At 37.5% G+C, this 12,807-nt stretch overlaps 1 protein-coding gene across 2 annotated transcripts; it reads left to right on the top strand.

The window, feature by feature from the left end:
* The first annotated feature begins 792 nt into the window (after window positions 1-792).
* LOC124413764 (zinc finger FYVE domain-containing protein 16) lies at window positions 793-12,579 on the top strand. Of its 2 annotated transcripts, none has more exons than XM_046894516.1 (16): window positions 793-1,101; window positions 1,294-1,414; window positions 1,843-4,185; window positions 4,389-4,615; window positions 4,849-4,948; window positions 5,042-5,118; window positions 6,205-6,319; window positions 8,059-8,280; window positions 8,360-8,482; window positions 8,591-8,755; window positions 9,087-9,246; window positions 9,400-9,815; window positions 9,922-10,165; window positions 10,253-10,373; window positions 10,458-10,619; window positions 11,462-12,579. In XM_046894516.1, the coding sequence occupies exons 2-16, from the start codon at window positions 1,357-1,359 to the stop codon at window positions 11,615-11,617; spliced, it is 4,689 nt and encodes a 1,562-aa protein (XP_046750472.1). In that variant the 5' UTR covers window positions 793-1,101; window positions 1,294-1,356; the 3' UTR covers window positions 11,618-12,579. The 2 variants fall into 2 exon arrangements, with proteins under 2 accessions (XP_046750472.1, XP_046750471.1); XM_046894515.1 differs by having other exon boundaries at window positions 6,142-6,319.
* Window positions 12,580-12,807: the final 228 nt, after the last annotated feature.

Here is a 12,807-nt window from a genome sequence, read left to right as displayed (position 1 = left end):
ATTTTGTTAAATTTTGTTACCTTTATATCACTTCGTCCGCACTTTGCTAGGATAAATATAATATATTCCTTCTTATTCGCTGATTCTGCGAAGCTAAAAACGTTCAAAGTACAGCGCTATATGTATACGAAATAAAGGAGTCAAGCATGCCAATTTGATCGGCGTTTGTTTTCCTTCATATGTGTGCTTCAGTATACTTGCCGTACTGAAAACATCACCCCCACCAAGAGTATATTAGATAAAAATAAATGAGTTAATAATTATAAACCAGGTTATAAACATTTTAGTAAGCAGTCGAGAATGAGTTACTGTTTTTTTCTATTACCAAGCAAGGTTTTTAGCGAATTGCGAGGTTCACTGCACGATTGTTTCATTCTGAATGAACGATACGATACGATTGCCCTACTCTTTCCGTCCGAGTCAACTCAATCGTATTTTTTGTCAACATGAATTGACTGATTCGACTGAGACATTTAGTTTGATTACAAACTACAACGGAATCGACATTATTTTCAAGTAGCAGTATGAAAATCATTCAGACAACGCGCGTGGAGCATGAAAGATCCGAACGATGTTTATGACTCGGTCGGTAAGAGCTGCGCGTCGTTTCGACAACGGCGCTTCGACCACGTGACTTTGAATACGCCTCTCACAAGGTATATATGCACATACACCACTGATATTTTAAATACACACACGGGAAAGCACACATTTGTAAACACAGGGTAGGCGTACCGTACAGGGTACGCGTAGAATTTCGTTTGTCAAATCGAATGGCTGATGTTTGGCGGAACGGTTAGTAGGAATCGCCCATTCAAGATGGCACTATGACGTCGCGTTGAAATGTGTCATTTTCGGGAGATAATTTGATTTTGCTGAATCTTGAGGCTGCAGTATAACGCGATGGAAACACCCGAGAAGTGTGAGCCGCTGTCCGTCGCACGTTTAGCGCTAAATTTTCACTCTTTGTAATTTCGACGTATATTAATTAGCGTTAATCGCTTTCGGTCTTTATTCCTATTTTTCCCGACCTCCAGTTTATTAAGCGAGGAATTAAGTTTCCACGATAAATCATTAAATCGTTGATAAATAAACGTAAAGGTAAGTACACTCAATGTCAACGGGAAATTTTTTTCTTGTTTAAAATAACTACAGCATCGTTATTCCCTCGTTTAACTACACTCTCAACTCTATCTCTATACGTGCAATTTATCACCACGTTTGTCACATGCAAATACATGCTGATAGTATTTATGAAAATTTAGTTAGTTACATAGCTATTCCTATTTTCAGCTAGGATTTTTCATCCGCCAAAATCACCCGCACAACACGTAACATCAATCCACAGAGAACACCATGGAGAAGTTCGCTGTGGATATCGACAAAGTACTCGACGAGCTCGAATTCAACGAAGGTTAACAATACTAGTCTGCTTTTATTTATTTATAAGAGATTTTATAACGCATTCCTAGGAATGTAATATTTGAAATGCTTTGAATGGATTGTTCAGTGTCTTTTTTTTATTGATTACATATAAATATGTAATACAATCGGTGTACAATCTTTAATTTCATTTCCAACGTGCTTTTCATGGTATCTTGTCATCTGGAAACGTCCTCATTAGAGTGCAAATATTGTGTTACAAACGTTGATCTGTAAACGTGATAAACAAGTTTGTGTTTGTATATAATGAGTAAGGGATCACCCATACTTTAGCTTCTATGCTTATCTTGAAACAGATTCTGTTTTTAGACTGCATTGTAATTTCTGAGAGAAATCTAAAACACATTTTACAAATTATCTCTATCTTGCCTTGATCCGGAATTGAATTTTCATTTTCAGATCGTGCGGAACAAATTGCGTCTATTCCATTGCCCGGAAATAACGTTAACGTTGATCATCAAAGAAATCACAATCAAACAGTCTTTGAGACTGTGATTGTGCCAAACGTAACACCAAGCGATAGCCTAAATGAAACCGTCGATGCTAGTAGGAGTCCGGAAGTCAGAAGGTACGGGGATCGTGATAAAAACGCTCGTGACTTGAGTATTCAAAAAGGATTTGCAAGACACGACAGTACAGATGTCGGGAATAATTTTTATTCCCAGGAATCCTCGTCGGCGAATAAAATACAGCACAAACAGTCCGTAGAAAGCTATGATTCTGACACTCCGACGCTGACGATACACAACGACATAGCGCGGAAACCTCTGCAGAAAAAACAAAATGATGCTAGTGGTATTAGTAGTAATAGTAGTAATAGTACCAAATTGAAAAACAGTTACGACAAGAAATTAAATCAGCCTAATGCCAAACCAAGTGTAAGCAATGTTTTTAGCAGTTTAAACGAATACATAAATGCATCTAGTGCTAAAGTTGATAATGTAGATAATATAGTAATTCGAGAAGATACCGGTCACGAGATGCGAGAAGAAGATTCACACAAAATTAGCGACACGACAAAAGATCTTAATGCTGTTAAAGATAACGGCGGTAAATCGTCGAGCTTTACTTCGGAGAGCAGATTAGAATCGAATTTAGATTGTACAAGAGACGCCGTTAGCGGTGTTAGAAAAATCTCAAATACCGTACCGCCGGAGTACCAAAATATTTTGTTACCTGTTAAATTAGAAAGCACGCTGTCCGACGCAAGAGAAATCAACGAAGTTAAACTTGACGAGAATATCAGTTTGTTAAAAAATTTACGTGAAATTGACAAAGAACCTTTATATACAAACACAACTTTGCCGACCGTTGTCGACAGGCCGAGAGAATCAAAAAGTATTATAGACAGGCCTGAACACGTTTACGAAAACGTTTACATCGGAACGGATATTCCTAAATCGCAGGAATTGTACACGACTGTTAATAAAGCGAAACCAAAGCCACCCGAGCTTAAAGCTCAAGAAGAAATAAAGCACACCTACGAAAATGTGGACTTTGACGAGCCAAAAAATGTGGGCAAAGAAAATGTATACGAATGCATATACATCGGTAACAGAGAAAATTTTCCCGAAACAACGACTGAATTGGAAATAGCAGCTAAAAAAATAACCGATCAATTACACGTGAGCGAGAAAAATTCGGACACCGAAGCAAAAGGGATTAATCTCGCCAAGCTTGTATTTCAAACGGTACAACTCGGCGCACCGGAGACGGAAAACAAACCAGTCGGCTTCAGTCACATCGACGATTTATCTGAGGAAGAATTGAACAAGTATTTGGCAGATTTGGAGGCTGAGGAAAGAGCCCAGGAAGCGACGACGTCGTTCGAAAGTTCGTACCGAGATTCCGACAATCTGGCGAAGAACAAGTTTCAAAATATGCGTGACGACGAAGACGCGAACGAAGCGCCGATATTTGAAAGCGTTACTATTGGCGAACTGCCTGAAGTATCGAGTGTAGAATTACTGGAAAAGGCAAAAAAATTCCCCGTCATCGACTACAGTAAGAGCGGTCCGAGCAGCGAAACGACTGGAGATTTTTTAGCGAGGAAAGGTTCCGAAAAATTTTCCGAACATACAAAGGTTATTTCCGAAGCGAAGGAAGAGAAGGGAAAGGGAAGAAAAAGCAAAAAGACCAATGAGAAAATGAGGAAAACCTCGGATAATTCGGAACCGAGCGCTGAGAACATTAGAACTCAAGAAGATGACTCGAAACCTGTTGAAATCGAGGATGTAAACGCTGTCGCGATGGAAAGTCCAAACGAGAGCCTGGAAACTCACGAACCTGCGTCTGGCTCAGAAATCAGCCAACAGGTCGAAGAATCGGCAACGACAAATGATAAAAGCTTGGCTAAGTCGGAGCAAGAACACGAAATCATTGACGCAAACTGTAATCAAAATTCAAAATTGATCGGTAAAGACGACGCGGAGATTGAAACCAACCAGATTATCTCCGTCCCCGATACGACGATCGGTACAAATTTAAACGACGCAAGTAATGCACATGGTTCCGAATTATCTGCCGATAATAGAAGCTCTATTCCTCACGACGTCCAGCAGTCTTCGGAAAATAACATTCAGACCCAAATTGACGATGTTTCAAGAAACGTCGGGAACGGCGAAGCCAGTCTTGAAATAAACACGGATCACTTGGAAAACAACGAAGGCATCGAACGACCTACCAGACCGCTAACTTTGGACATCGTATCGACGGTCAATATGGACGAACAAAATGCTACGGGTAAATATTTAGAGTTTATAAGAGTAAGAGAAATTTTAACATTCTTTGTCGTTATATGTTTCATTGGAGAAACTGCGTAAGTCTGTATCCAAAAACTGTCGGTATTCAAAACATCGATACTCGATAAGCACGTGAATGCCTGAAATTCTTTACTGAATTCAAATTACTGTTTACACACGATTTAACGAATAGATGATTCGTAGGATTTCCCGGTGTAACCCCAGGAGGCCTTGAGCGAGTTGAGCTGGATACTGAAAGAGAAACAGAAACTTCTCCCAATGCTTCTGAAACTTCGTCGTTGGAGTCTGGTATGGTTTTGGGAAAGCAGCCGCCGTTTTGGGTGCCAGATAGTGAAGCACCTTTTTGCATGCTGTGCGAAGCCAAATTTACCGTCATCAAGAGGCGGCACCATTGTCGTGCTTGTGGCAAAGTATAAACTTGACTCATAAAATGAATTTTGGAAATTTATATCTTGACAACGATTATTCAATTCCATTGGGATTTGCTTTATTTGAAAGTACGTAAAATAAAATCAACCTCGTTAGCCTCGTAACATGTTTTGCGATTCTCACAATATCTAAAAAACGGTTCAACCGATTTACTCCACTGGAACTCTTTGCGACGTTCCCGTCCGCTCGATGTTGTATCGTATTATTCTTTCAGGTGTTGTGCAGTAAATGTTGCGGAATGAAGTACAGACTGGAGTACCAAGGCAACATTGATTCACGAGTCTGTCTTCCTTGTTATCAGTTACTCGTCAGAGGTAAGTTTTCTAGAGTACCGTTCTCCGACTAACGTTCGGAGACACTGTTTCGATTTGATGACAATTACTGTGACATTTACTGTAAATATTTAGCGGAGGCCGAAGAGGGTGGCGGAGATCTACAAAGCGGTTACGCAAACTTTTCCGGCCACGATATTAACTCGCCGAACGTAAGTCCACAAGTCTTTCAACTTTTTATCTATAACATTATTTCTCTTGTTGAAATAAGTTTTGTAGAAATACTTTTTCTTGCGTAGTTTGAACGAGGTGTTTTACCGATTATGTATATATAAATCGTTCGTCCAATTGCCAATTTAAAGGCAGTAAACATGGTTCGGAAAGCTTTGCGTGTACATAATTGGTGAAATGCCTGTAATGAAATGTCTAGTATTATCATTATGAGTTTGTTTGATATAAATATTATACAATATATTTGAAGAATAATGAGTGTAAATGATGCATAAAATACAACGTTTGTTAGCTATTTCCTACGCTTTGTTCTCAATTCTTCTCTCGACAGAACACCGTTCCGCAATATTATTTTTCATCTTGCAAACGTTGATTAATAGATGTACGTTAGAATCAATTATACTTATTATTTCTTTAAGATGGTTTTATCCCCGTTAACAAGTTGTTGAATATCTTTTGCTCCAAATGATTTCGCTTTACGCAATCCGATTTCATTCATGGCCTCTCATTTTATTATATTTTTTTTTTTTTTTTAACTCTCAGCTTTTCTCAATTCTATCCATGAAACCAGACTATTCTGTAGCAAATTTTCTTTCTCTCAACTTTGCTTTTTTGCTTTTTTCCTTTCGGAGATCTGCGTAACGGCTACTTTAGTATAAAGTAGCTTTTTTCTATTTTTTTTTTCTTTCGTTTTTGTTTTTGTACGCATGAATTTGGTTCACCTTATCCTCTTTATTTAATGACTAATAAATCAATTTACGCTATCTGATTTCTTAATCTTGAGACTAGTTTTTGAGTAGTTAATTCTTGCATCAATAACATAACATGAAAATAAATGCAGCTTCGATACGACATAAGAAAACGTTGAGAAATTCAAGTTGGAAAGAAATATGCTTCGATCAATTATTCACGTAACCATTAGTCTTCGTACTAAAATATTTGATTGATCTCCTATAATAACCAAGCCAGTGTCAGGAAATGGAGTATTCAACAAATCGTTATAGGGAAGACAGCCAAATCCAAATAATCCGATGGAGTATTGCTCGACTATACCACCTTTGCAACAGTTAGCCGGTGGATTGCCGTCTCCGCCAACTGTCATGGTCCCAGTTGGAGTGCTTAAGAGAGAAGGGAGCGCAAAACAACGACCGGAAGGACAAAAATCTGTCATGTTTAGCGACGGTGAGAATCATTCATTTCTATGGTGCGTTCACGTTCAAGTTGAACAAATCTTAACTCGACATCCTGTACAAGGTTTTTATTGATCTAATAACTTGTCGATCTGCCCAAGAAGCGTTGAATAACATACTAAACAAAACTGAAAACATCACAGGTCTGATTAAGGGGGGGTAAGAGTTTAAGAGTAAAAAAAACACTTTTTTGTGAATTTTTTTTGAATTTATGGTTTGAGCAAATTCGTTGAAACCTTTTGTAGATTATTAAGCATACTTTTAACAATATTCTGTAATTTTTTCATGCAGAAATATTGCAAAACAAGCCGGTGACAGAGCTTGCCCCAGAACGTCTTAGAAAGAAAACAATTTGCGGTGTTCACTATATCTCGGTCGGAAATTATCTGAAGTCAAAATCCATTAAAATTTAGTCAAAGTATTATCAAATCCTCCCCCCAACGTTCTACGATTATTATTTTTTTCATTTAAAAATTTTTGGTGGCCATCTAAAGTGTAAACTGCTATTTTCCACGAAAAAATCCGCCATTTTGTGGGTGGGAAACCCCCTTAATGTTAAAAAAAAAATTTCAACTAAACGTTGGGGGGAGGTATTTTGTATGTAGAAAATGTGTACCAAGTTCGGAATGAATCGGTCAAGTAGTTTGTAAATGGCAGTGAACACGGACTTTGAAAAAGTAGTTTTGAGAAAAACGCGTTCAAAGTTTATTGAGCTAAAAAAGTGAAGAAAAAAAGCTCTGTCACCGGCTTGTTTTGCAATATTTCTACATGAAAAAATTACAGAATATTGTTAAAAGTATGCTTAACAATGTACAAAAGGTTTCAATAAATTTGCTCAATTCATACTTTCAAAAAAAATTCACAAAAAAAGTGTTTTTTTTTACGTTGAAACCCTTACCCCCCCGTCAAGAGTTTTGCTCAGATCGACTTAAAATTTGGAGAATATATTCTTGAAATGTTTAACAATAAGATGAGACAAAGAAAAAAAATTCAATTTTTCGAAAGTGTAAACCCTTACCCCCCCCCTTAAGAAAGTATTTTAATCAATGACGATTACTTTTGTGCCGATGAGGAAAAAGTAATAATATGCTTATCTACAACACCGGTTCAATGTCCATGCGCAAATTGATAAACAAGAAGTACTCGTAACATTGTTCTGTTGTTATTTAGTAGACGTAGGTTCACAAAAACGCACGATATTTAATTGATTTGAAATAAATATTGGAAACCATGTCGTGAAGTGTTGATAATAGCTACTAAAAACTTATCTTCACTCTTATCCCAACTAGCCGCAAAATAAGTATCAATATCAGCTGGGATGCGACATATTTTGTGCATTATTCAATTGCACTTTCCATTTTTACACATGCTAATTCTAATGTAAGTTCACTCGATATTCAGTATTTTCAAATATATCTGAAACAACGGAAACCATTATTACATGTGAATCTAGAACGTATCAAATAATGTTAATAATTTTACACGGCTTCACAGTTTTCTTTATTTACCTTTCGATTTCGTTTCGATATTTATTCACGACCCCGTTGCGTTAAATTTGATTTCTCAGAAACAGCAGTATTTTTTTTTTTTTTTTTTTTGTTTCTTTTGTTCTCTTATTCGCTCCACTCACATTTTACCGTATTATTTTCACCCCAATCGAATAAACTTCCGAAGAAGTTTTACGCCCCTTCCCATTTGTTTTGTTTTCAAACACCTCTAAATAAAACACAGGAATAAGGCCTGGCTGTGACCTGACAGAGCTTGATTCATCCTGGGATCCAAAGCCACCATATCGGAAACCTGGAAATAAACGATTGCCTACTCCCCCAGGGCCATCATCCGCTTCCACGATGGCTAAGCGGCAGAATCTTCCGCCTCTAGATCCTGAAACGAACAGTTACATACCACAGGACACGAATCTGTTGCCACCAACCGTAACTATACACAAAGGCCGTAAGTCGATACCAAATTGACAATTGATAGATTCTATTTTAGTCGCAATACTTCTGCTTAAAGCATATAATCTTTACAGAAATTAGCTATCACGATGTCTTGGACCAAACTCGGCTCTACGAATCCCTGAAGAACGAGTGCGAACCGCCGATAATGTTTGCTATAAACAGGAATCTCTATGCTTACGTGAAAATAACAAATTGTACGTAAAGAGAATTTCAATGATAATTGTGTCGTCTCCGTCGTTTTATATGCTGTATAATCGAGGTACATAGTTTAAGGCAAGTGATATTTTCATTTTTATTTACAGTAAGTTGTTGCGTCAACAGGATATGCTGGAATGTAACGTCTAGAGGCTTGGCCTGTGTAGGTCAGGATGAAGTTATTTTTTTAGTAGAAACATTATCCGACGAAACACTTATTCCAAAGGATCTTCTTATTCATATCAATTTGATATATCTTGAGGCGATCAAAGGTAATAATTCATACTCTGTACCTGATATTCCATGTATCGATCAGTCATAAATTTTCTCAACATCTTTCGTTTGGACACATCGATAGAGTCGTTCATTACACGAAGAGAATTTCTTCAAAAGCATCCAATTTACAACTTACTTACCAAAGTACAAAAAAGTACAAACAAGTTCTTCTTCTCTCTAACGTTGCTCCATGTTTTAATTAAATGTAAGATTTTTTCAGCGTCTGAACCAAAGATGTTGAGAAAGTATGACTGTCCCCTACACTCTTATACGTATAGAATTTGTAAAAAAGGAAAAGTCAGTCAAGTTTCTCTGTTTCACATTTAGGCAATACCATTACTGAACTCGGCGTATCGATACACCAGGGTGGAAATTTGCTAGGATCTCGAGAACACGCGGGATTTCTTTTTATTCGTCAAACTTTCCAATGTCTACAGAGAATCGTATTACCACCTCCGCCATTCCTTGTCGGTCTTCTGGTTCACAGGTGAGACAAATTCAAAAACTTGCTAACGTTAATAACGAACTACTAATGCCGTCGACGAACTTGCACATTGCGACGCAAGTCACCGTTCTAAAAGGAAAACCTGTTGTATCTGTAAAAGTGTTTTAATCGTTGGATTCGATTTTGACGTTACAGATGGGAAACGCCGTGGGCTAAAGTTTTCCCACTTCGATTGATGTTGCGTCTTGGTGCCGAGTATCGATACTATCCCTGTCCTCTGGTTTCAGTTAGGCTTCGAGACGCTGTCTATTCAGAAATTGGACATACAATAATGAAAGTACTGGCTGACTTTAGAAACTTTGCCTATACTTTGCCCGGCGTAAGAGGCCTCGCCATTCACATGCAGGACAGAACTACCGATGTAATGTTTCCGAAAAATCGATACGACCAAGTTATCAGGGGACTTAACAACTCCAATGATCATGTGCTCGCGTACGCGTCAAACTTTAGTATAAATGCAGATTCCCACTTGGTTTGCATACAGACAAATACAGGTGACGAAAGCAACTATCAAACGCAGGCAATTAATATCCATAATAAACCGAGAAGAGGTAAGTTCTGTCGTTAGGCATCCATTAGTCTATGTCCTGACAATGCAGTGATACGATTTTACATATCGAATGAAAATTTAAACCAATTTCACTTCAACTCTTGCAGTAACTGGAGCTAGTTTTGTCGTCATCAACGGTGCGCTGAAATCTTCAATGGGACTATCGGCAAAGTCAAGCATAGTCGAGGATGGCTTGATGGTACAGATAATGCCAGAAAAAATGGAGGCTTTAAAAGCAGCGTTAAAAAATATGCAAGACTTCTCGATTGGTTGCGGTCCGCAAGGCGCTCCAGAACCGGACGAAACTGTAAACATCAAGTGGGTTGATAACGACATGCAGTTTAACGTTGGGTACGTCTTGAGTAAAATTTTTCCTCACTCTTTTCCTCGGCGCAATCGAATCTTCCCAACTAATTTGGCCGACTCGCTCAATTGCAGAGTGAAGAGTCCCATCGACAGCAAGCCCATGGATGGTGTACCGTCAATCAGAGTTCACAATGGGACCGACTACATGGGAACCAGTCGTTTCATACGCTGGACAGAAGTGTTTATCATCAGGGTGAATAGTTGTTTACTTATTTCAAACAAACAAAAGATGAGAATTTGAATCAATATTAATTTGTCATTTGACTATATTATTCAGTCCGACGACCATCCAAACGGCGTACACGATCCTGTGGACATTAACAGACTCTCAGAAAATATAGCGCGAGCGACTTGTGCAGCCCTAGTCAAGTTATTGGATCTACTAGCTACAGCTGGTTTAAGTAAAATTGCCGTGAGGTCCACCATACACCCCGACAATGTGAGTATTGTTGCGAGGTTTTCTTTCAGCGAAACTTGACTCGTGTTTGGTGATCAACATTCTTTTCGCTTAAAAGGGGGGGGGGGGAAACCCCCCAATTCATTGAAACCTTTTGTAGATTATTAAGCATACTTTTAACAACATTTTGTAATTTTTTCATTCAGAAATATTGCAAAACAAGCCGGTGACAGAGCTTTTTTTCTTCACTTTTTAGCTCAATAAACTTTAAACGCGTTTTTCTCAAAACTACTTTTTCAAAGTCCGTGTTCACTGCCATTTACAAACTACTTGACCGATTCATTCCAAACTTGGTACACATTTTCTACATATAAAATACCTCCTCCCAACGTTTAGTTAAAATTTTTTTTTTAACATTAAGGGGGCTTCCCACCCACAAAATGGTGGATTTTTTCGTGGAAAATGGCAGTTTGCACTTTAGATGGCCACCAAAAATTTTTAAATGAAAAAAAAAATAATCGTAGAACGTTGGGGGGAGGATTTGATAATACTTTGATTAAATTTTAATGGATTTTGACTTCAGATAATTTCCGACCGAGATAATAGTGAACACCGCAAATGGTTTTTTTTCTAAGACGTTCTGGGGCAAGCTCTGTCACCGGCTTGTTTTGCAATATTTCTGCATGAAAAAATTACAGAATATTGTTAAAAGTATGCTTAATAATGTACAAAAGGTTTCAATGAATTTGCTCAATCCATAATTTCAAAAAAATTCACAAAAAAAGTGTTTTTTTTTTTACGCTGAAACTCTTACACACACACACACCCCAACGCAAACGTGAGGAGACTTTCGGCTTTTTGATTTAATCGACGAATTTCTTTAGGTTGGCTACGAGGCGGGTAGCGAAGGAACGCGATTACCACCTATTTACATGAAGAGTCTTGACAACGAACTGATCCAAGTACTCCACAAGGCTGCTCAGAGCAGTCAAGATACATACACAGTGCTAGAATTGATATTTCATGTACTAGATGACTGAAGGTGATCGTATATTTAGTACGAGATTAAAAATTCGTTATTTACCTTTCTTCACATCAAGCTGTTTACTGCGATTTAAAATATCACAAGATCTCGAATTAGGTGTAGTAACATAAAAACAGTGAGTAGGAAACCATCGCTATAGAAGACTTAATTGGTACATATTAAGTGTCGCTTACAGTGCAATGTATGTTTAAAAAGATTTCGAAATAATCATTGCTAGATTTTCATCGGAGTGAAAATTTATCTGCAGGTCATTTGTCAGTCAATAAATTTAAAATTAAAGAAAAGCTGAAAGAACGTCAGCGAACATCATTCGGCCATTATTATTTCGTGTGATAATTCTCATTGACAAGAAACTTCTTACTCCAACCAGCCGCAATCTCTGGACATAAATTTCGTCAAAGATTCAAACGCAGTCAAGCATGGGAATGCTCGAGAATATTTTTCTAACATATATCATCACCAGTTAATTGCTCGTGACTTTGTGCAAGGATCAATTCCATTCTAATCCAAGCTCTTTAGTTTACAGCATTGAGTGCACATATTCGTCCTGTGATTTGAAGAAATCTGGAAGTAATTTTTTTTTCCTGCCAATCAAATAAAATTCTTCAACTTTTTATAATTTCATAATTTTTGATAATCACTTGTATACTGTGCTTTGTCCAAATACTAACGAGAAAAGATTCTTGACTAGATCCAAGCGAACTATAGCTTCGGACCATTGCATTGAAAACAAAACATTTCTCTTCTAATCTTTGCGTAGGTGAACATTTCTAAATAATGACCACATTTGAATATTTTCTTACGTAAAGAAATTCTGAACATGTTTTATTTCTTGACTTCAAATATATTCATCTAAAAAAGTGAAAAGCTATTGAAAAATTTCTAAGGTGCTGCCTAAAGTTGGCATCGGAAATCGGTAAGCTTCATTTTGTGGGACAGTTTCGTGTGAAGAAAACTCAAGAAATTCGTAATAAAATTAATGAATTATTTACAAGTAACGTCACACACGTAGTACCACATTTTAAAACATATTGAAAGTGTGAAAAGGAAGTAACAGATACATATATATGTTCAGAAAATAAGCGTGCAGATTATATTTATCACAGGATGCACGTTAAAGTTTGATCTACGTCAGAGTATGTTACGTTTGCATTCACATTTTTATAGTTTAACTCGTGACTATAA

The sequence above is a fragment of the Diprion similis genome, chromosome 13 (assembly GCF_021155765.1).
Source record: "Diprion similis isolate iyDipSimi1 chromosome 13, iyDipSimi1.1, whole genome shotgun sequence".
Lineage (NCBI taxonomy): Eukaryota > Metazoa > Arthropoda > Insecta > Hymenoptera > Diprionidae > Diprion > Diprion similis.
Note: the sequence above shows the minus strand (reverse complement) of the source record. Positions and strands in the feature narration are given on the sequence as shown.

What these genes read in the sequence shown, in the direction of transcription:
- LOC124413764 (XM_046894515.1), top strand. Translation starts at nt 1,357, where the DNA reads ATGGAGAAGTTCGCTGTGGATATCGACAAAGTACTCGACGAGCTCGAA. An exon ending in CGAGCTCGAATTCAACGAAG is followed by an intron (nt 1,415 to 1,842) that starts GTTAACAATACT and finishes TTTCATTTTCAG; the next exon opens with ATCGTGCGGAACAAATTGCG. An exon ending in ATCTGTCATGTTTAGCGACG is followed by an intron (nt 6,320 to 8,058) that starts GTGAGAATCATT and finishes AATAAAACACAG; the next exon opens with GAATAAGGCCTGGCTGTGAC.